The sequence below is a fragment of the Cherax quadricarinatus genome, chromosome 39 (genome assembly GCF_038502225.1).
Source record: "Cherax quadricarinatus isolate ZL_2023a chromosome 39, ASM3850222v1, whole genome shotgun sequence".
NCBI lineage: Eukaryota > Metazoa > Arthropoda > Malacostraca > Decapoda > Parastacidae > Cherax > Cherax quadricarinatus.
In genome coordinates, this window is record NC_091330.1 from 2038124 (window position 1) to 2063007 (window position 24884).

At 38.5% G+C, this 24884-nt stretch overlaps 1 protein-coding gene across 2 annotated transcripts in view; it reads right to left on the reverse strand.

The window, feature by feature from the left end:
• Positions 1-47: 47 nt before the first annotated feature.
• The window catches only part of LOC128696271 (uncharacterized), a 121964-nt gene continuing 97127 nt past the window's right edge, over positions 48-24884 (reverse strand). The window contains exons 4-13 of one of the 2 annotated variants that reach the window (XM_070092265.1): positions 22649-22777; positions 21665-21781; positions 21048-21107; positions 17811-17883; positions 15651-15751; positions 12460-12635; positions 11422-11637; positions 11020-11134; positions 9796-10083; positions 48-8752 (exon numbers count right to left, since the gene is read on the reverse strand). In XM_070092265.1, coding sequence (XP_069948366.1) covers positions 8613-8752; positions 9796-10083; positions 11020-11134; positions 11422-11637; positions 12460-12635; positions 15651-15751; positions 17811-17883; positions 21048-21107; positions 21665-21781; positions 22649-22777 — 1415 coding nt within the window. In that variant the 3' untranslated portion in view covers positions 48-8612. The remainder of the gene's footprint in view (positions 8753-9795; positions 10084-11019; positions 11135-11421; positions 11638-12459; positions 12636-15650; positions 15752-17810; positions 17884-21047; positions 21108-21664; positions 21782-22648; positions 22778-24884) is intronic. The other variant, XM_070092266.1, reaches the window with a different exon arrangement.

Here is a 24884-nt window from a genome sequence, read left to right on the forward strand (position 1 = left end):
TGGAAATGCATCATGGCTAGGGAACACTAGGTCAGCAAAATACCATCACCTTGTCCAGAATTTATTATTTAACATATTTACACAGTCATGAGAACTGGACAAACTACAGCCAGGGTGAGTCCACAGTGCCCTAGAACTCTTTAAAATCACAGTAAAACAAGCAAACATATTACAACATCTGCAACAGGAGGAGCAAGAAAGTTGAGTAGTGGCATTATTAGTGAACTATGGACACCACCACTTAGACCAACTACATAACACCAGCAAGATGACTTAATGGTGGTAGAGGCAATCAAGCATCTTCACTACAAATATCACTTCCACCCTCCTTGCTATGATGAACTGAAGGCCAACCCAAAAATCATGATGGTTAATGCTATTGTCACCCAGCTTACAAAATGTAACTTACATATGCAATAACAGTTATGTATACGAGGCCAACCAGTGCCTCATTTAGTATAGGGAAAAGGGAGTCAACATAACTCAAGAGTACAGTTTCCCTCCATAGATTTTAAGTTTTAACAGCATAGGTTTGTATTGACTAATAATGCACAGTAATGAAATGGTGACTAGGTACCACTAGGATTGGAAGCTTCACTTGAGTCCTGCTCCTCATGGGCAGAATAATGATGAATGAACATAATCAGCTGTTGCCAATGTATTGAAATTATCCAATCCAGAATGTTATCCAATCCAAGATGCAACTTAGATCAATTTATTAGTTATATTGTAAATATGTATTTAGAAAATAATGTTTTGATAACATAATATTCACAACATTAAATGTGAAGAAGTGTAGTGATTGGTGAGTTATGTTTAGTTCCTAATATAGATGATGACAAATTTTTCACCAAAATGTACCCAGGAATATTATCCTTAACAAATGTGTAAATGAACATTTATGGTGCAAAGAAGTTTGAAACAGAACCCTCTTGATGCACAAATTCTTGAAGATACAGTGGAATTTCTGTGCAAACGAGTTTTTTTTTAGTGAGAACATTACTAGTAATGTGAAAGTTAATGCACCGTAAGTGTCATCTAGTACACCTAAATCATACTGATAAACAAACCAAATAGGTAAGCAAAGGTTAAAAATGTAACAACATTTCCAAGAGTACATTATAAGCCTGAAAATATGACTTAAGCTAAGCAATGCAAATTCTAATAATTGATCCCAAATAGATCTAGTATGTCTACAAGTCTATCATCACAGTTCACTGTTTCTCAATAATGATTTGCTCTCATATACTTTTCATCAATAGATATTTAGATAACTGTATTTTCAATACTCATATGTCATTTACTAGTAGCCGGAGGGCATATCATATTAGCTTTAATGCTGCAGATACAACATTAGCCATACTTATTCCTGAGTCTCAATAGTCAAGAAATATTTTTGGGGGGGGGGCATTAGAGAGCTTTACTGAGAAATTTTCCTGTCAGCAAGCTTATACTGTTTTCCCAATATGTATTAATAATATATCTGAATAATAAAAAATATATTTATGGAAGTCACTACAAAGATTTTTGACTTCAGTATCAACATTGTATATTTTTTCTAATGTGCATGTTTTAATAAACTACATTTTACTTAATGTCAACTTTTATTAAGAAAATGCAATACTGAATGAACTTTGCCCTGTTCAAGATAAATGTGGCTGTGGTATTGCTTTTAGTAAAGCAATGAGCAACTTGTCTTCCTTCCTATTTCCTCTACTCATACCTCTTAACTAATGAATGGAATTCTTAATTCATACAGTTTTACACCATGAACAAGGCACTGAATTGCAAATGGGATCATTAGGAAGAAGTAATCATTTCAATATACAATTCTCATAAATTTATCAGAAGAGTGTGCCCCTTTTACTTTCCAATAAACAGGCATATAAGTTTTGTTTTAGAGTAGCATTCAATCTAACAGTACCAGGTCAGCAATCTTTGGTTACAGTTATTTATCATATAGACACTAATTAAGAAAATAATGATCAAAGGCAGGTAGATACATCGTCAATTTCTTTTTCATACAATGCACATGAATTGTCTGGTGTAAATGAAAGTCTATGATTCTTAAAATCTTGGTCACTGCCATGGAAGTTATTATCACTGATCTGATGTCATATTCACTGTCATGAAATCAAGATTATTCCTCCAATTCATGAATGCTGTCACCTGTGCCCATCACTGTCGAGCAAATAGTCCAATCTTCATTCTTCATCCCATAATAATTAGAAAGTTCACAGGTGCTAAACACATGAGTCATTTAACATTGTATTTTACCAGAAGAAACCAGTCAAAATAATTATTGCATGCCAGTGAAGTTTTCATTAATGGAAGTTAAAAATCCATCCAGAATGTGAAAATTATGATATGTAATATATATACTTTCCTAGATTTTATATAAAGTATCATACAAAGCATTAGCAAGATAAATCACTAAAACCTGGGAATGTACAAGGCCTTGCAAATGTGTCTGTCTGTTTTAATATGGATATGGTTTATGCAGATATAGCATATATGTGAAATCAATAGCTATGTGATACATTGTAATCTTGCCCTTGACTAGCATAGCCTAGTGTATATAAGTATATTTTTTGTTGTTGCTGATACAGTTTTGCTGAGAAAACAGAAAGAATACCTTACAACAGGTTAGATATGTATCTGTGCCACTGTCATACTGCATGTGGTTTTGTAACTAGTGTTTCATAATTGACGGCTGAAGACTCGAGCAGTCTCAGATGTGCTCAGAGGTATGCATATTAAGGGCAAATACTGATTAGCTGGTACCCTACACAAAAGTATACATCGAAAGATGAATTTCTCAATAATAATGTACATGGGGTATATTTTGATCCTTAACTATTTTAATCACTAGTTACATTGTGTAATTAATGATCATTTCAGTTGTTAGGCCTTAATGATCCTAAGTGAAGGCCTTAATAATTCTAGGAGTCTAAATGCTTAACAGTCCTAGCAGTCAGCCAGGATGTCATAGATACACATGTATGGGTCTATGAGCCATTAGCACAAACAGCCTGGTTGACCAGGCAAACAACAGGGAAGCATGGCCTTATGCCAGGCTGTGGGGTAGAAGAGCCCTCAAAACCAGTCAGGAAAAGCACAGGTAGACATTAAAATCTTTGCAATTACTAAGAATTAAACTGAAATGACTAAACCTAACCTGCACCTTCTTTATACAGTACTAGCTTTGTGGGCAAATATTGAGTTTAGGGGCTCTAGTGAATTAACCCTTTATTTTCATTTTTATATGGAGGGGGGGAAGGGGGGCAGAAATATTAGCAACCTGTTAGCCCATCCAGACAGGTGAACAGTTTTAATACTACTGTACCAACATCCAAGTAATGTCTCCTGAGTGTAATACATGCTTATAAATTGATATTTTGTGTCATAATTCACTGACATCAGTGGATATGGTAAACATGCACTGTAAGAAAAGTAAAAACAAGTATGAATGATCAATAATTAATTAATAGCTGAGTTTTATTTGTTAAGATTGGATTACTTTTTGTTTTGTTTGGGTTACTTAGGTTAAGTTATATACATGTATAATGTATTAAAAAAAGGCCTAATCCTTGAATCAAAATTGACTCATAAATACACTTCTTTCCAATATGCACGAATTAAGGCTATCTCCATTACACAAACCAATCGGTATTTCATAATTTCAATTAAACATTTTCACCAAACACTATGAGCCCTCTAAACTCAATAGATATCTCTTTTTGTTCATTTTACTGTAGCATGTGTCATGCTACATTTTACCATGTCGATATAACTTTAAGATAGATTAGCTTTTAATGAATAACCTATAAAGTGAAGCAAAAATAGCTATCAATCACTAATCTACCTACTTTTTTTTACAGGAATCTATAATTATACTATGCATTTGTTATTTAATAGTTAAAGGATATTTATAATGCCTGGATTGAATTTTATTATACTTTTCAGATTAAGATGGATGAATGGCAAACTCTGGATAAATTATCCTTATACAGAATCAAGATTAAAACATAATAGCAGAAGAAGAAGTTGTGTTATACTACTAGATAACATAATAATAAATGTTAATGGTCTACTACTCAGCAGAACTTGGGTATTAACAATTTACAATTCATTTATCCTATGTACATCGTGGATTAAATATTTAATGTGCAAATTGTTAAGTGGGAAGATAACAGCTAACAACAGTAAGTCCTCATTTAATGACGTTGATAGGGTCTTGGAAACTGCGACTTTAAGTGAAATGATGTATAAGAAAACCAATTTTACCATAGGCTAATTGATGTAAGCATCAAGGGTACACAGTGCACCTTTAGCACTCCTTGCAACAGGGTTAAATCAAGAAATAAATGGCTGCAAAGCAAAAATTGTAAGGAGTACTTACTACCACCATGCATTTCAAAAACAAGCATTAACAAATATGGGAGGGCACACTCACTCATACTGGGACAATGTAAACATGCCAATTAACCTAATGTGCACATCTTTGGGATGTAGGAGGAAACCAGAGTACTCGAAGAAAACCCACGTAGACAAGGGGAAGAATGTGCAAACTCCACACAGTGGCCCCAGCTGGGAATAAATTTTTTTCTCATTGTTGTAACATACCCTGTTGAAAGGAATGACCTTAACTGAGGACTTGCTGTACATAAATCTTGGTTGGGCATCAGGTTTGAGGCAGTCAACATAATATTAGTTATGAGTTTTGTCGTGTCAGCCCAATGTAAGCAAAGTTGCAATGGTACCATGACAGTGGTTACCATATCTTATTTTAGGTTAAGCTTGGCTTTCATTAAGTTTGGTTCCTTTTTTTACCATTTGCACTCAAAATACCATCTTAACTGAAAAATCAACTAAATACTTTACAATTCAAACTAAGACTGAAATCGACCAATTAACGATCGTAAACTATTGCCAATAATAATAATAATCATAATGCATGAGCATAATTCAGTGCTTTCTCTCACATCAGACTGGTGTTACATTCATATTTCCCCATCAAACATCAACGAAAGCTACTTCCTCTACCAACTAAATATACGCACAACTGCACCAAAAGATATACAGCAAGGCTCTGAGACTCCACTGAGAAGCCTAGACAACATGCTGTAAATGGGGAATAAGTGGGATGTAGTGACCAGTATCACAGAGGTCATCCACTCTCCAAGGCGCATTATACACACAACACTGTAAGTACATTGTAGCTCACAGAAATTATGAATATATTATGTTGCTAGCTCAAACAAATTGCACTTGTTAAGTCTGCGAAGTGTGGCGGTGCATGCTATGAGTTATCTAAATCTTCCCAGTCAAGGTAATGTGACCTGCACATCACTTCCGACCTTAGCCATCTGGAAGATACTATTTTACACTATGTGCAGCCCAGTTATTCGTCACATATAAACACCCATATCACCAGTATTATTACTACATTTATTGAGGAGTGGGGAAAATTAAATCCATAGGGGTCATACAGCGCCTGGGAGAATGGAGGGTAGTCAGGTTTGATCCAAAGAAAGAACAGGTCCATTTCCTTAGATCAAGAATCCCTCACCGGCATGAAGGCACTTTCCTTCAGCTCATCATCAATAGTGAAGCAGGATTATCATCCTACCGAAGGTTATAACAAGGATTATGATCCTGTCTCAACCCAGGAGATTGACTTTTACTTACACACTCTTGTATCTTGGTCCCACACACCAATGACCAGCATCTAGTCTTGTAATCCCATCATCTGTTCTGAAGGTCAGTGTACCACCATCACCTACAGCAGCAGTAATGCAGGTCCCACACACCAATGTTTAGGGTCAAGTTTTGTAATCCCTCCATGTACCACTATTACTTGCATCATCAGTGACTCAGGTCCACACACTATTGTTTAGCATCTAGCTTTGTTCCCACCTGCAGCTACATTAATCCAGTCATATTACTTATTTCACTCAGCTTTACGTATAGTATATGCTTGATATTTCTTGTTAGTTAATTATATAACTTGCATATAATTCAGAATTAATAGCCAGGTTGTGATACTTTAAACTATAGCTTACTATATGACAGGCTGAAATGTAGTAATGTTTAGTACCTTTTATGAAATAATAATGAAAGGTAACTGCAATCATTATTAATAAGTGTACCTCAAATAATAGACAAGATTGGCCCAGCAAGTCACATATTGTTCCTTTGCCAACAAACAATAGGAAGGCCACATTATTTTTAACACATAGCAGAACTTAGGATGAGGATGCTTGAAGGAAACGAAACCAGAAATGTGCCCTTAAATTATCAAGTTTCACTTTAATTTTATTACAAATTTTAATTTTCACAGAACAAAACAAAAATGATCAACTAATTCTAGCCTTCTCTCTCACTATTGCTTGGTACCAAACAAAAAAAAAAGGTAAAGATACGGAAGAAATATTAAACAAGAAATATGTAAACACCAGATTCTACTGTTAAGTTTTTACATTTCATCACCTTGTAAGTCAATTTCATTATATAAGGTCACAAATAACATGCATACGTATATATGTTGTGCCGAATAGGTAAAAGTGGTCAATTAGCAAGAACTCGTTTAAAATTAAGTCCTTTCTAAAATTTTCTCTTATACATTTAAAGATATATTTTTTCATTTATATTAATGTATAAATTAATAATTTTGTACTAAAAGAACCTTTGAAAATTTACATAACCTTATTATAACAAGCGCAATTTAATTTAGCCAAATACACAACTGCAGTGGACCCCCGCTTAACGATCACCTCCCAATGCGACCAATTATGTAAGTGTATTTATGTAAGTGCGTTTGTACGTGTATGTTTGGGGGTCTGAAATGGACTGATCTACTTCACAATATTCCTTATGGGAACAAATTCGGTCAGTACCGGCACCTGAACATACTTCTGGAATGAAAAAAATATCATTAACCGGGGGTCCACTGTAAATATATTTTGGATAAGTTTACAATAATTTAATATGAAACAAACACATTGAAATATATTTTTTTCGTAAGGTTCTGAATGATTTTTGTGAAATTATTGCATCCACAAATTTTCGCTTACCTTATTCGGCAAGAAGAGCATTGTCATTTAAGCCAAAATCGCAAGTTTTACCTATTCAGCACATTATATATACATGTATACTATATATATATATATATATATATATATATATATATATGTATGTAGTAGGTTGATAGACAGCAACCACCCAGGGAGGTACTTCCGTCCTGCCAGGTGAGTGTAAAACGGAGACCTGTAATTGTTTTACATGATGGTAGGATTGCTGGTGTCTTTTTTTTATCTCTCATAAACATGCAAGATTTCAGGTACATCTTGCCACTTCTACTTGCACTTAGGTCACACTACACTTGGATGTACAAGCATATATATACACACCCCTCTGGGTTTTCTTCTATTTTCTTACTAGTTCTTGTTCTTGTTTATTTCCTCTTATCTCCATGGGGAAGTGAAACAGAATTCTTCCTCCGTAAGCCATGCGTGTCGTAAGAGTCAACTAAAATGCCAGGAGTGAGGGACTTGTAACCCCTTCTCTTGTATACATTACTAAGGTTAAAAAGAGAAACGTTTGTTTTTCTTTTTGGGCCACCCTGCTTCGGTGGGACACAGCTGATTTGTTGAAAGAAAGAAAAGATGTATGTATGTATGTCCTTGGTGGGATACAGCCGGTTTGTTGAAAGATGCATGTGTGTAAATAACAAATATGCATTTGTAACTAGAAACAAGCAAGAATGTGTAATTTTATTACGTATTGCCATATTGTTCAAGCGATATTGTTCAATCTAATAAATGGCAATACTCAAAGTAATGAGACAACCTTTCATTGTCTGTTTAATATATATAAGAGCAGCAAATGATTTAATGGCTGTAAAAACAGCCTATAAACCATAACTTGGATTTATTACTGTTTCTCTTGCGACTTCCGTGTGTTGTGGAGAAGCTTTATTATTATAATCATAACTAAATGCTAAACCCATAAGAGCCATACAGCACTACGTGTAGAAGCTTTATATCTCCTACAATGTGTATAATTTTATATACTTATGACACACCTACCACTGGTTCCCAAATAAGGGCACTTCAGGTTAGTTAATACGCTTTATGTTCATAGGCTTTTTTTCCCCTATCAATCTTTTTTTTCTTCCCGTAAGATTTTGTATTTAATTTTGTGTTTTAATAAAAAATACTGTATACCGTTTTATTCTGTAAATGTTCTTTCGTTGTTGCTGACATTCTACCCTCCACAAGGCTGATATAAGACTGCTTTCTGGAAGCAGAGTAAGTTTATACCAAGTCCTCAGGTGTGTCTTGTCCCAGGTGACTTGTACAAGCTGGTGTGTGTGTGTGTGTGTGTGTGTGGCTCTACTGCAGGTGAGGGGATGTGCCAGCCTCCTGCAGGCGAGGGGATGTGCCGGCCTCCTGCAGGCGAAGGGATGTGCCGGCCTTCTGCAGGCGAGGGGATGTGCCAGCCTCCTGCAGGCGAGGAGATGTGCCGGCTTCCTGCAGGCGAGAGGGTGTGTCAGCTTCCTGCAGGCGAGGGGATATGCCGGCCTTCTGCAGATGAGGTGGTGTGATGGCCTACAGGTACATGCCATTGACGAGGTAGTCAGCATCGTGAGCGTAGGGAGAGCGGGTGCCTCTGTGTCGACGTAGTCTACGTCGTACCCCACGAAGGCGACACCCTACCAGCACCACCAAGAGTGCAGTAATGCACACTCCTGTAAATAAACTTCAGTCAAGTGATTTTTTTAACATTTTGATTGGTTGGTTACTGGGGCTTAAATCCTATCGACTACATAAGGGTTATTTTAACTGCATATAATCTGTTCCCTACCAATCAGGAATACGTACTTTAATCCCTATAATAGATATTCAAGTGAGCTCTCAGTATATATACGCCTCTCGATGTATATAATCTGGTATGAAAAATTACTATAAGCATAAAATGATGATAATTATACAAATTAACACGATAACAAACAAATGTAATTGACTTAGTAAAATTTACAATACTACATTTACCATTAAAGCTCATATGTCTAATATGGGTCTGCATAATAACATGTACGGAAAAAATACAATGCACTAAGCCTTGCTTAAACAGCCTGTTTGAAGAGGGTAGGATGTGTGCCTTGATGCTCTTATTCCTTGGACTGAACCTGATCACCTTGTATGACCCTTGTGGGTTTAGCACATAGGTTTGATTTACTGAACCTGATCACCTCTGGATTCCCAGATGTTTCACCCCTTTGGGTTTAGTGCTTTCCATGAATAATAATAGATTAACCAGATAATTCATAAGTTGATACTTCACAGAAAATATTTGCATCAAAATATAAATGAGAGAGAAATCCACGAGTTAATTAGCTTGATTTGGTCAAGTTACAAGAATTAGATAGTAGTATCTGCAGTAATAAGGTCTAAAACATGTTATAAAAAACAAGCAGCCGAAAAAAATGTGACCATATTAAGTGGCTAGTGCCTATGATGATGACTGTGGCCAAGGTTGTCCGTATTCAGTGCCTTGCCCACATGATGCAGTCCATATTCACCTGACACACCCTCATCACGTGACACTCCATTATCACTTAGCTACACTCCTTCAACATCTTAACTCTTCCTCAGCCAACACCCATAGTCATATACTGTTTGGTAGTACCATCCCTTAATACCCCTCATATAACCATGACTAGAGCTATTCCTTGGTCCTGGCCCTCACATTCATGGCTAGTGTCATTCCTTGGCCCTATCCATTACATACCCATGGCTAGTGCCAGTACTGCCCCTGATGCCTGAGCGTCCTGTTCCCTGGCTTCCATCTCCAGCTCCTCCAGGTTGACCTCAAGGCGTGCTAAGGAGGCATGTGCCACAGCATTGATGGGGTTGTGGGCAGTGTGCACGGGAGTTTGGGCAGCATGCACAGGAGTATGGGCATCGTGCACGGGTGTGTGGGTATGCAATGTACCCATTGCTGTAGTCTCCTCCCCGTCCACGCTACTGTTGCTGCCGTTGTTAAGCGTCACCCCGACTGGAAGGGTAACCAGCTTCACTTTCATGGGTAAGAGATAAGATTATATGTACATACTGCACAGAGTATATTGCACCTTGATGTATGTAAATGTACATATACCTAGATGAGTGTATGTATACATCTAGATATGCATATCTGTGTATACAGATATTATTATTATTATAATCAAGGGGAAGCTCTAAACCCGGAGGATTATACAGCGCCTGGGGGGGATGTGGAAGGCATTCAGGCTTAATTCGGGGAACTGGAGCACAGATCCAATTTCCTAAATCAAGAGCCCCTCACCAACATCAAGGAACCTTCCTTGAGGGGTGTATACAGATACATTAATTATCATACATAGCAGCATATGTGTAGAGAACCTGGGATAACCCAAAAAAAATCAAAGTGACTTATTTCCATTGGGGTCTTTGTGATAATTATTATTTATATTTGAAAGTTAAAAACATGTTTGCAACATATTTTAACGGTTTGCCCTCAGCTTAGCCCTTTACACCTATGTCATGGTTTTTATAATTACTGAGGTGCCTGTAGGAACCTCAGGGACTTTTATTAGTCTTTGGACAATAATCCAATGGGAGTTTTCAACTGATGTTGGTTATTTTAACTAGCTATGATAGTATAATATTTCAGGACTCATCTTCAGTTTCTACAACTTATATTCTTTGTCAAGACTGCTTTTGCTTTGTTCTAGCTGAGAACACTTGACTTTTATTAATTGTAGTGTATAATTGTTTCACATTTATAAAATGCCATAGTGTAAACAGATGCTTTTGGTGGCCTACATTTGTCAAGTCCACAAACGTAAGAAAAATAGTAAAATGGGTTGTAAAAGGACCCACTGGAGAAGCATTCTTAAAACAAAAGTGGGTACATAATAGTGTTGCTACCCTATTGTGTATTGCAGTTACATTGTAGGATAAAAAGTAGTTAATGTTACGAAGGAGAACTTACCTGAAGGTGGTGTGACGATGAGGGTGGAGGTGGAGGGGCTGGTTTTAGAGACTAACATGCTTGCTACTTCATTGTTGGCTGCTATCCGCCCGCTGCCAACACCCGCCATATCCATCTTAAAATGAAATTCTTGTTAAATCTTCGCCATTAACTCCTGGTAAATAATATGTATAAACTATAAAGTTAGATTTTTTAACACACTGGCGGTCTTCCATCAACAGCGGAAGATAAAGAAAAAAAAGGAAATACATTCCCTGTTTTTCATTTAATATCTGTCTTGCGAAGACATCACAATTCAAGTAACCCTACGAACTGCGACATCCCTACCCCTCTTTCTTTTTAATAGCCTAAATAAGTATACAACATTGTTTTGCCATTATATGAGGACATAACTGTTCTAACCTGTGTTCCTTGGAGATTAGCTTGCATATTGGCCCCGTTATGTAGTTGCTCTAGTGTGGGAGGTAGTTGGTAAGGCACCAGAGGCTGCTGACCAATTGCCTGTGGCTGCTGCTGTTGTTGCATCACTGACACTGTCTGGTGCAGATCTTGCATCTGCTGGTGCAGTTGTAGCTGGTTTGGTTGTAAGCCGTAGTTCGGTTTGTCCATCCAGACGGGCTGCTCATGGATATGTGTTATATAATGATGTAGAATAAAAATATGATTTTCCAAAATTAAATACATTGTTGAACACTTTAAATATATAGTTTTGAATAAAATAGCAATACACTGAGTCTTAGTGAATGTATATTATATATCTCTTTCTTTCAACACACCGGCCGTATCCCACCGAGGCGGGGTGGCCCAAAAAGAAAAACGAAAGTTTTTCTTTTTAAATTTAGTAAACCATTGACCCCCGGCCGGGATTGAACCCGCGGTCATAGAGTCTCAAAACTCCAGCCCGTCGCGTTAGTTAAATTTAGTAATTTGTACAGGAGAAGGGGTTATCAGCCCCTTGCTCCTGGCATTTTAGTTGCCTCTTACAACACACATGGCTTACGGAGGAAGAATTCTGTTCCACTTCCCCATGGAGATAAGAGGAAATAAACAAGAACAAGAACTAGAAAGAAAATAGGGGAAAACCCAGAGGGGTGTATATATATATATGCTTGTACATGTATGTGTAGTGTGACCTAAGTGTGAGTAGAAGTAGCAAGAATCCCTTCATAAATGTTACCTTGCTCACACTTCAACAGCATGTCAAATCATAAAAACTGCTTGCTTCCACTCCTAACACACACATGCTTATTTTCTCCACAAAACATATGGCCAATCCCTTTAAGAGGGGTTACTTGATGCTGAAGGGCTCTTGTTCTGAGGAATTGAAGTTTCCCCTCATTAGGCTTTAACTAGATCCCTTCCCATTCTCCAGGTGCTATATAAAGTACTATAAGTTTAGTACTTTCCCATGACTATAAAAATGAAGACTGGGTACTGTACATTGCTGTTCATCTGTGGCTGCTGCATAGGTGGTAGTAGCAGCTGCTGCTGCTGCTGCTGCTGCTGCTGTTGCTGTTGCTGCTGCTGTTGGGGTTGTGGCTGGCCGTAGTCAGGATAGTGGAAACCTCGGTGAATATCAGAACCCATGTAGTGGTCAACACGACTGCCTGCATCACCTGAAAAAACATACCAGTGCATAACTCCTCTCTCTCTCTCTCTCCCTCTCTTACTATCATCAAAGTTATCTTTTTTGTGCATAATTTTTATCATAAATGTCTAAGTTGTCCACCTAGAAAGTAAGATATTTTTTGTGGCATCACTACAGAAATTACAGAGACCAGAGCTTTAACAAATGATGACATAATAGTACTTCACTCATGTACGGAAAATGATGGGGCCTCACTTTACCCTACCAGAAAATAAATTTAGGTCCTACTGTCATGAATCAAACAGCTTTGACCGAGGCATTTCGTCATCTACAGGTACAGAGATTTGCAGCTAGCAACCTTCACAGGCAGTGGCTACAGCATCACATTGTGAAAACTTTCCTCGCTACTGTGATCACACTAATGTACTACATATTTTATTACATCTTTGTTACAGTACATTACAATGAACACACCATGATTACACGGTCTTGACAACAAGGTCTCGTTCCATGGGGTGTCTTTACGATAGGCTCTTGAGACAAGGAATCAAAGCTATTCTTCGCTTCCTAGGATCGAGCTTGGTTCTTCCCCATTCTCAACGCTACGTATAATTCCTATGGATTTACTGAACACAGGCGATTTGGCCACATAAACCATTACTGAACACACACGATCAAGGTTCACATAAGTCACTGCATCAGTCTTTCTGTTCTTTGCAATAAGTATTTTGACTAAGTCAACAGTGCAGATAGTTTCACCCTTTAGAAGTTTCTTTGGAAATTTATGATTATGAGGCACACCAACAAAGTATAAAATTTAAACCTCTCGAACCATGGTTCTCAAACCTGTGTCGATGCTCTTCTCCTTGACGTTTTGGTTAATTAACTACATTTCCTTTTGTACAGAGGTGAAAAAAATAACCTACAAATAATGTATGAAATAATGATGTACACACAGAACAATATACTCTAGACTAAGTCACAGGTAATGATCGTGATGGTAAAGTAGGAATAGGAGAAGAATAGAGGGGGGAGACAAATAAATTGAAGTATGAGCCAGGGCCAGACCCAACAGGTTAAACTTCCCATCATAAGTGCTTAGTACCCGTGACAATATACTCTTAAATTTGAGGAGCTTGTGTAACTCCATTTTACAAGACTATAAGAAGGGGCTCTCAGTGCTGAGTAGATGCTTGGAGAGGTGCACATGATTTCGAATAAACATGTATAGTGAAACAAGAGGCTATGGCAAAAGAGGCCATAGGGAAAAGAAGCTTTAGTGAAAGTTATGAAATTGAAACATCTCTTCATTAGTGAGGCTAATAAAGCCTTTATGTGGATTTGGCAAAAATATGCGATATTAATAATACGTAATTAAAATTAAAATTAACAACCTGCACCTAGGCAAGGAAATTTATGATAATGTTTCGATCCATCCTGGACTAATGTCAGGTTACAACTGAGCCATGAAAAAACACGAAAGACCAGAGGGCATGATGTAATGAGGAGGAGGTAAGAAAGAAGGGAGTACAGTAGTAGTAATAGTAAAAATAATGTTATTTTTATTTTATTCCTTTTTTGAAATTATATATGAATTTGTTTTACTCTAATTAGTTTTATTAATAATCATGACTGATTTTTATTCTCTTATTGGCTGTGGAAAATATTTAATTTTCCAAAGTTATAGAGCCTAATAGGTGTTTAATGTGTTGATGTTGGTCAAAAATGTATTTGAAAATGGAAGAGAACCAACAGGGAACCTCTGCGCCTGTGCCAATGGGCAGAGAGGAGGCCGAGATGGGGCATTGGGAGTCTCGTTGGGGGTATAGGCCTGGGAGAGTGTGCTAGTTAACATGGAACCAGGAAATTGGTGGTTCTGACGGTCGAAACGTGATTAGTGGTCCCACTTCATAATAGGAAGTGTCATAACTGTTCCTAGTGAAGAGTGAAGGAACATAATTTGCAGGACCACTATAACCATGTGGTAAAATTAGTAAATAGTGAGGGATGCCAAGCGGGTCCGACGGGGCACGCCATGACAAGTGTTCGGGGGAAGATTACCAGACTATTTAATCGACGCTCATCGAGCTCAGATCTTAATGGAGCGACCTCTAATGTGTGTAAAATTCACGAGACGTTAAGTCGTCTTGTGAATTGTAGTGAAATCAGTGATAACAACACTAAGTTAAGGAATGGTTGAAGTGATATGAGCCGCCATTCCCTGAGTGAGTGAGCACATGTTAACTTCGTGATTCCGGTCCCAGGGATCGTGGAGGTTTTATGAAGTCACGGCTCCTAAACCGGGACAAACTAAAAGATACCTCGTCCTGCTGAAATAAGAACCGTATTGGTGTAGCAGGACATCGAAATGAGATGGATGGAGGAAATAAGGAGCATCAACCACTCACAGTTAAGTAACCTTTCTAGTTATAGCAAACTGATACTGACCAGTTAGGTATGTTATAATATGATAGGTTGTGGGTGATCCAGCTACATCAAGTGACCTCCAGAGAAAATCTGGTAAGTGGTAGTCTCATTATGTTCACGTAAAACCCCTCCCCACCTTTTCTAATTGGTCCGATTTATACATACAGTCCACAACTTATTTGTAACGCTATGCCCATTGGTGTTACCCAACCTTAGTCTACGGTACTAGTCTAGGTTAGATGTGGATAAGATTTGTGAGGTCGAAGGAGCCACCTGCAGTGACCAGGGGTGGCTTAAGTTTTCTCGCACTTCTACACGGGGTAACTACTGTAAACAATATATGGTTGTCACCTCCCATGAGATTACTTCTATGCATGTAATGTTGAGGTACATGTAAGTGATTTAATTTCCACATTGGCTGCTAAAGTCATTACAAAGACCCCAATAATAATAAGTAATTATTTTGGGTTATTTAAGTTAATCTGCACCTGTTTGTATGTACTTATAATCATTCAAAAATCTGTGTAATTTGCACTTAAGTAAACTTACAAACAAAAATGATATATTCTCCATATAAAGTTAAATAACATAAGTAAAAAACTGTGAGCAAACTGACCGTTATACCTGGGTCCCGCCCAGGCAGATCTCTGATTGTAGTCGTAGTAACCAGTGGGTGGGCGGCCTCGTCCACCGTATACCTGGCTCTCATCCTGACCTCTGAAAGTTGGAAAAAAATAATAGTTTATGAGGAAATGGCTGATTAGTTCGTTTTCTGTGAAAAAAGAAAATGGTCACGGAAGGTATTTCATGGGAAACATTATCTTTCAACGATAAGTTTATTCAGGTATACACAAATAGTTACATAATTATCATACATAGCATATGTGTAGAGAACATAGGATAACCCAGAAAAGTCAGAGTGCCTTATTTCTATATGGGTTATCCTACGATAACCCAATCAAGTCAATAAGTCATCGAGGACTGTTTTATTTGCATTGTGGTTCTTCAGTCTTTTCCCCCATGACGCCACCCACACGAGACTAACACCCAGGTACCTACTTACTGTTAGGTGAACAAAAGCAACATATGTAAGGAAATATACCAAACGTTTCTACCCATGCAAGGGACTGAACCAAGGCACCTTCCCATACCTTGGATCGAATCTCATTGTTTCCCATTCGCTATACGACTTTAGCTCTCTCATATGAATGTTATAATAATGGGTAACAATAGAAATAAATCGTTATAATGTAAGATTCAGATTTCTGTAAGTTTATATTTACTCTTCACGCATAATTTTAAACTTTTGCAATAGTTTTATGCAGTAAATTTTGTAGAGCTTCACCCATGATAACAGAATACAGTCAGTATTATGTAGAATCTTATTTTTTTGTTTAAGATAGTTGACCATTTTCATTTAAAGTTAAGTCACTGACCGAACCGCGGGGGCGTTGACCCCCGAAACCCTCTCCATGTATTCTCCAGGTATACCTTATCAAGTCTGAGGAATAACTACCTCAAACTTATCTCGCCTATTCCACTTGATCAGGAGATAACTTACTAGCCAGTTCACTGAAGGCTGTTATGAAGCGTGTGTGGTGGTGAAACTCACTGAGATGACCACAACATATAATAAGGTAATAACTTCTATGTTATTACCTATGTTATTACTGCTCAGTTCTAGTAAACAAAAGGAAAAAATCAGCATGAAATGAAGGCAACCGTAAGAAACTCACCTTCCCAGAAAAATGGAGTTAGTTTTAACAAGCTCACCATAACAAGCGTCACCATAAAAATTACTACATTCTGTGGCCATGTGAATAGACTTTAGAGTAAATGGATATCTATCCACTTAAATGAAGCTTAGAAAGTCGTTCCCCGTACGACCACAAGTTGAGAATGGCTTAATTATTTTTAAATTCTATAACTACTATTCACGAATGGTCACACATACTTGGAGCAAGAACACACAGTAGTGGCTAAGCAACTTTCACATATAGACGCACATTTTGACTCCAGTGGATTAATGACTGACTCCTATAACATTAATACTAACAGGATAAATACGTTAACAGGTCTGACCAATGTTTACCGCACAGAATATAAGCAGAGATTTGCGATCGTTTACGGTTCAATACCATAAAAAACAGCAGATGTATGTCGGAGGCAAGAATCTCCTCCCATATTGAAGTTCTGACCAGACAAGGGTGACTGACCGAACGATGCGCAGATCACCAAATGTGCAGTTAGATTAGCAAATCAGTGTAACAAGTTGAGTACAGAAATGCTTCATGTAATGTTAGCTAATAAGTATCCTCATTAGTAGTCAGCTGTTACGTACCATTGATTTACCAAAGTAATCTGACAGTCAGATGGTTACTGTTATTCAATTTATAACTCATGATTGTTATATATGACCATTCAAAGTAATATATTAACATTAATATATTTATTCTTATTGTTAGTAACATTATTTACAATAATATATATATATATATATATATATATATATATATATATATATATATATATATATATATATATATATATATATATATATATTTATATATATATATATATATATATATATATATATATATATATATATATATATATATATATATATATATATATATATATATATATATATATATATATATATATATATATATATATATATATATATATATATATATATATATATATATATATATATATACTGGGATGGAGAGGAGGGGGCAATTCAACGCAGAACAAGTGAATCACTGGTACGCACCCCACTGACGGCTGGTATGGGCTGTAGGTGTCGAGTATGGTTGGTCGATGACTGAAGATACCAGGTGGGTACCCTGAGGAGAACGAGACGTATTAATGGTACTCTACACCAACCATCCACCTCTCCTTGTAAACTCTCACAGACGTGTGACAGCAGTTGTTGCATCTTGACAACATCCAGCAGCATCAAGACCACTATGGCTCAAGTCATGTCAGTTTTGTACACATTTTCACATCCTTACATTATACTTTTCACTTCAAGGAAAAGAAGCTTTTCATCTAAGGAAATGAACCTATTTTCCACTTCTTTGAATCGAAATTATTTGTCTATCATTATTTCCAAAGACTTTGTATGAACGCGACAGGCTTAGCAGTTCCCCATTATAATAAGTTATAATAGTAATAATAATAACTAAATCTACTTTATAGTTTAAAGGTATATTATAAGAGATATGTAAAGTATCCGGCATAGGCAGTAAGTTATTATTGGACAGTCAGTGTGGTCCTGAGAAATATTGTGATGTTATCCTCATTATTAAATGTGTGCTGTATAGCCCTTGTGGCTTAGCGCTTCTTTTGATTATAATAATAATAATAATAATTAAATATGTGGAGTATCTTGATTACTGAGCCACAGACAGGGGATTGTTTTGTGTGTGCGCGTATATGTACTCGCCTATTTGTACTTACCTATTTGTTGTTTCATGGGTCGATTCTCAGCTTCTGGCCCGGCCTCTTAACTTGTCACTCTTCAGTTTCACTCACTTGTAGCCTCGTGGGACCTATCGTACATTCTCTTTAAACTATGTATGGAGTCTGCCTCCACCACTTCCTCACCAAGATCATTCCATTTTCTGACTTCTCTGAGAAAGAAGGCTTAGCGCTTCTTTTTGATTATAATAATAATCTGAGAAAGAAGAAACATAACTTCCCTGTGCCTAATTTGTTCCTTTAACTTCCAGCTGTGTCACCGAGCTCGCGTTTCTCGCCTCTCAGTCTATCCTTGTTTACCTTATAAATTTCCCTGAATATTGTGTATGTCATCATGTCCTGCCCTGGAGGTTCTGTCCTCCAATGTTGATAGATTCAATTCCATTAGGCTCTCCTCGTAGCTCAGGAGGTGCCTTGTTGTATCTGCACTTTCTCCAGTTTCTTAACATGCTTTTTCAGGTACAGGCTCCATATTGGTGATGCATTGTACTAAGATGGGCCTGACGTATGTTGTATAAAGCGACTGGAATGGCTGGAGATTCCTGAAGGTTACTCTTAGAGATTTGCCAGACAAGTATTGGCTGAGTATTAGTTATTTGGCTGATTTGAACTTCTGGCGATATATTGGGAACTATGCTAACCCCTAGGTCTTTATGAGTGAAATCTGTAGCCTCTGTCGCTCTGATTACTAGAGCTACAGAAGACCTGAAATGGGCTATATACTAGAGTCGTATATACCCCATTTCAGGCCTTCTTGCTTTTCCCCCAGTCTTCATGACCTTGCATTTCTGCCTGCTGGAGAGAGTTTCAACGCCCCCGCGGCCCCCCAGTCTGGTTCATGATCAACCAGGCTGTTGCTGCTGGCTGCACGCAAACCAACATGCCACAGCCCGGCTGATCCGGAACTGACTGCGGTTGAATTCAAGGAACCACTTATCTAAACACTCTTGAAATTTGTTCAGATTTCTTTGAGGCCTTACGTTGTCCAGTTTATATTTGTCCAACCTATTTTTATGTTACCCAAGTAATAGCTTTTATATCCTTTTACTCATGTACGAATTAATTGCTCTACTTTTGTCACTACCACTACTACTACTACTACTACCACTAGTGAACATCGAAATGGTACCTCACTAGTATTCACCTCACTCTGAACCTTTATATACCCTCTGTGTCCATGTATTGTTTGTAATGGCTTGATAAAGCTCCTGGAGAGCGAAACGTTGCCACAATAAATGTCACATTAGTTGCACTTGTGTCCTTTTACTTTACATATTGTCGGTAATTCTACCAACTTTATTACAATCTGTCGGACACCGCAACATAATGGACATTTCATGCAGACGTTATTTGGACACCCTTCTTCGTGCTCACAGCTATCGCAACAGACACAACTTCCTACAAGATTGCCTACAAAACAACGGCAGCTTCACCATCTCCGAAGTCTTAGCAAGAATCCTCCTGAAAACAGTAAACCCTGCCATCACATAGTCTCTCCTGTTATACTACACAAAGCACAGAGAGTGAACACTGAAACAAGCTGCCTCATTCCAGTTTATATTTGTCCAACCTATTTTTATGTTACCCAAGTAATAGCTTTTATATCCTTTTACTCATGTACGAATTAATTGCTCTACTTTTGTCACTACCACTACTACTACTACTACTACCACCACTAGTGAACATCGAAATGGTACCTCACTAGTATTCACCTCACTCTGAACCTTTATATACCCTCTGTGTCCATGTATTGTTTGTAATGGTTTGATAAAGCTCCTGGAGAGCGAAACGTTGCCACAATAAATGTCACATTAGTTGCACTTGTGTCCTTTTATTTACATACAGTTTTATATCAGCAAACAGATATATCTGAATCAGTTCCATCTAGAATGTCATTCATATGAACCAGAAACAGTACTGATCATAATACCTATCCTTGCGGAACCCCGCTAGTTACTCTTTCCCAGTCTGACGTCTCTTTCCTGACACTCTTTGCTTCCTTTTCCCAGGATATCTCGAGCTGTTAGGTGGCAGGTTGTATATCACCGCAAATACTACTTTGAGTACTCCAGTCTATAAAATCGTTTTCCTCTAGTCTTTTTATTCCCTCATTTCTTCAAAACTCCACTGATTTCTAATTAATAGTGCCATGCCTCAACTCCTGTTTCTTCTGTCTTTCCTTAACATTTGGCATCCTGCTGGAAATATGGCATCTGATATTTGTCAACTTTGTTTCAGTGATAGCTATTATGTCTGGTGTGACCATAGCTGTTCTTTCTTTCATCTCATCTCTCTTGTTTGATAAACATTAGTGCACCACACTTTGATTCTCCTTTACCTTACCATGCACTAGTTTATGTTTACTCCCTCCTTATGATGGTAATCCAACAGGAGTGAGAGAGGTTGAGCTGGGGTTAGTGTGGGCCTCTCCTACGTGGGAGGGGACAGGGTTAAGGGTAGGGAAGAGGATAGGAAGGGTATATGTGTATGTGGATGTGTAAGGGTTCAGGGAAGTACAACACATTACCCTGGCCGGAGTTAGGGAAGCGGGAGCCGCCTTGCCACACGTCCACACTCGACCTGGGATCTGCAAGCATGCAAACATAACGTCACTTACTGCATGCATCAATACTACCTTGCAGAATTCAGTCTCTAAACTGCAGGTAATGTTTAATCTATATCCTATACACGCTTGTGATAAATATATTAACTATTTGCAGATAGTTTTTGGCATGGCCCACACAGGTTAACCATGCTTTAATTTTTTTAACACCCCAGCCGTTTCCCACCGAGGCAGGGTGACCGGAAAGAAAAGTAAAAGTTTTCTTCTCTTTTACATTTATTAATTTATACAGGAGAAGGGGGTTACTAGCCCCTTGCTCCTGGCATGTTAGTCGCCTCTTACGACATGCATGGACTACCTTGAAAAGTAAATAATAATAAGATACTATAATAAAAATAATAATAATTATTATTATTATTATTATTATTATTATAATGATTCAGTAGTAGGTAAGATCATATGGACAGTAAAATCATTCCAATCCTGCTCTCGCCTCCTGATCATCCCGATCCTACCTACTCTTCCTGATTCTCCTTGGAGATGCTCACAAAGTGGAGGGAAAGAGATGAGTGAGGATTTACCGCTCTTGGCAGGTGCCACGTTGTCCCAGGTGGCAGCAGGTGGCTGCACGGCTTCACCACTGCCACCAGCTGCCCCGTCGCCCAGTCGTCTCACAGATGGCGCACCTTCCGTTGAGGCTGCGTACACAATATGACATGACACTACACATCAAGATGTAACATGGCGCTACACATCAAGATATGACATGACACTACACATCAAGATGTGACATTACATTACACATCAAAATATAACATGACACTGCAAAAAAAGATCACGTGACATACAATCCACACATCAAATTTTACGTAATAGGGATACAATGTATAATATACAGTGTCACGTAACAGTGAAAGTGTACATATGTGGCAGTGTAATATAATCTCAGTGAGGCGAAAGACGATGTTTTTATACTATATACTTTATTCAGATATTACATGAGGGAACAGTGACGTAATAACAGGTGATGCGAGTTCCTGGTGTCATTGTGTGTAGCCCTGTGGCACTGTAGCACAGTGGTATTGTGTAGCACTGTGGCACTGTGTACCACAGTAGCATCGTGTAACACTGTGGCATTATAATAATATATAGCACTGTGTAGCACAGTGGAATTATGTGGCACTGGCATTGTATAGCACTGGCATTATGTAGCACTGGCACTGTGTAGTAGTGGGAGTGTATGTAGAAAGTTAGCATTCAGTATTTTGGCACTATGTGTAGGTATGATACTGTATGTGCAAAATTGTGGCACTGTCACTGTATACAACTGTGGCACTGTGAGTATATGTACGGCTGTGGCACTGTAGCATTGTACCACTGTGTGCCACTTTATCATTGTATGTCGTAATGTGTCACTATACCACTGTGTGCGCGTGTGTGTGTCTGTGTGTGTGTGTGTGTGTGTGTGTGTGTGTGTGTGTCTGTGTGTGTGTGTGTGTGTGTCTGTGTGTGTGTGTGTCTGTGTGTGTGTGTGTGGCACTATTCAACAGGAGATAATGACCCACCAGCAGGGCATCCGAGTGCCGGGTCTTCATCAGTGTTGTCTTGGCACTGTGGGATGCCATCACATGCGTTGTAGATGGCTATACACTCGCCGCTGTGGCACTCAAACTGGAACCTGCTGCACTTCCTCGCTGCCATGCACAAAATTATTATTATTATTATTATTATTATTATTAGAAATAACATCTTGGCATTATATCTGTGTCTATGAACAGCTGGTGAAGAGCTCCTGATCCTGAGAATTGGAGCTAATTTTTCCTATCTTGAATTAAACTTGATTTACCTTCTACTCGGCAGGCGCTCGATGATACCCCTACGGGTTTAGGTCTTCCCCTTAATATACTACTATGATAGTTTGCGAAAATAGCATCTTTCCAGTTCACAGCTCTAACTGATACTCTAACATTCACTTCTTTTACAACTCTGTCTATAAACAAGTTAAACAACCATTATGATGCGGGACCTTATTTAGGCATTGACTAATGCGGATTATTTGTGTATTGGCACCACGTTTCGCCCTGCTTACAGCTTTATCAAATCACACAGAGGTTGCAATTCGACTAATTTATACTTTTGTTGAGTACGCAGTTTCGCTCAACCATGGTTACTTAACACGAAAAAAAAACGTTAGGGGCGATCTGAGGCACTTTCTGGCATATATCCTTGTCTAAAATTCACTTTTACTGGAGCACATTCCCTTACCCTAACCTGCGCCTCACAAAGCACCATCCCACACATCGTGTTCGGCCATAATGAGACTTAAAAATAGACCTTGCGTCCTCTTAACTAGCCAGGGCAGGCGGGGGATAGATTAACGCGTGTCAGGTACACCACCCACTTCCCGTATTTACTAGGCAAAACCCAAGGAGTGTCACGCTGCCGTGCGGCCAGGAAAGACGCTGACTCCAGCAGCAACACTCAGGAATCCTGACTGTGTTGCTGCAGTCAGGATATATTGATGAAGATAACCGGGTTGTTAGGTGGATAACTGGTTGGATGGATGACCGATTACCCAGCCAGTCGTCTGCTTATTTAACCAGTCATCTAGTTATTTAACCAGTCATCTACTTATTCAACCAGTCCTCTACGTATGTAACCAGCTATCATTCATCTACCTATCCAAGTAGATGAATGGTTGGAAAGGCAGATGACTTGCTACATAGGTAGAGTACTGGTGTTACAGGTAGAGTACTAGTCTTACAGGTAGAGTACTGGTCTTGCAGGTAGAGTACTAGTCTTACATGTAGAGTACTAGTCTTACAGGTATAGTACTGGTCTTACAGGTAGAGTACTGGTCTTACAGGTAGAGTGCTGGTGTTACAGGTCGAGTACTGGTCTTACAGGTAGAGTGCTGGTCTTACAGGTAGAGTGCTGGTCTTACAGGTAGAGTGCTGGTCTTACAGGTAGAGTGCTGTATAGCCCTTGTGGCTTAGCGCTTCTTTTTGATTATAATAATAATAATACAGGTAGGTTCTCCACCAACTCTTCCACATCCTCAAAACTCGCATCCAACCCCATGGAATTCCCCAGTGACACAATACTTTCCACAACTGGCATAGGCTTCTTAGGGTCAGTCCCAAACCCTTCAAAATCCCTCTCTTGTACACATTGTGGCCACAGGTAGAGTACTGGTCTTACAGGTAGAGTACTGGTCTTACAGGTAGAGTACATGTATGACAGTTTGAATGGATTCACACACACAAAACCACGCCCAGATTACCTCACCAAAGACAAAGACCAGACAAAAACGAGCAGAAATTACTACATTTAACAAAGAAAAGACCTTCCGTGGTGGTAGTGGATGGGGGATTGTAGAGAGTGTGTGCGTGTACTGCAGCACTTTTCAGCCGGGAGACAGATTCACCCTGGGGTGACTGAGACTAAGGGTAACTTGGCCGAGTAGGATGACGCAAGGGTAACCCCGGCTATGTAATCGTAAGAGGTACCTAATGTCTTCTAGCTAGAGTTAATCTAGTATAATGATTGTGTGGGCGGGTGTAGTGTCCAGGCAGTGCCTTCAACAATATTGATCTCCAGGCAGAACCTCCAACAAAGTTACTTTCCAGGCAGAACCTCCAACAAAGTTACTTTCCAGGCAGAACCTCCAACAATGTTACTTTCCAGGCAGAACCTCCAACAGTAAGTTTAGGTGCTGGTATGACCTTCCGCGTGATATTATTATGTAAAACACAAGCAATTTATATATCCCCGGCAACAGTTCTTATTGTACAACAACGT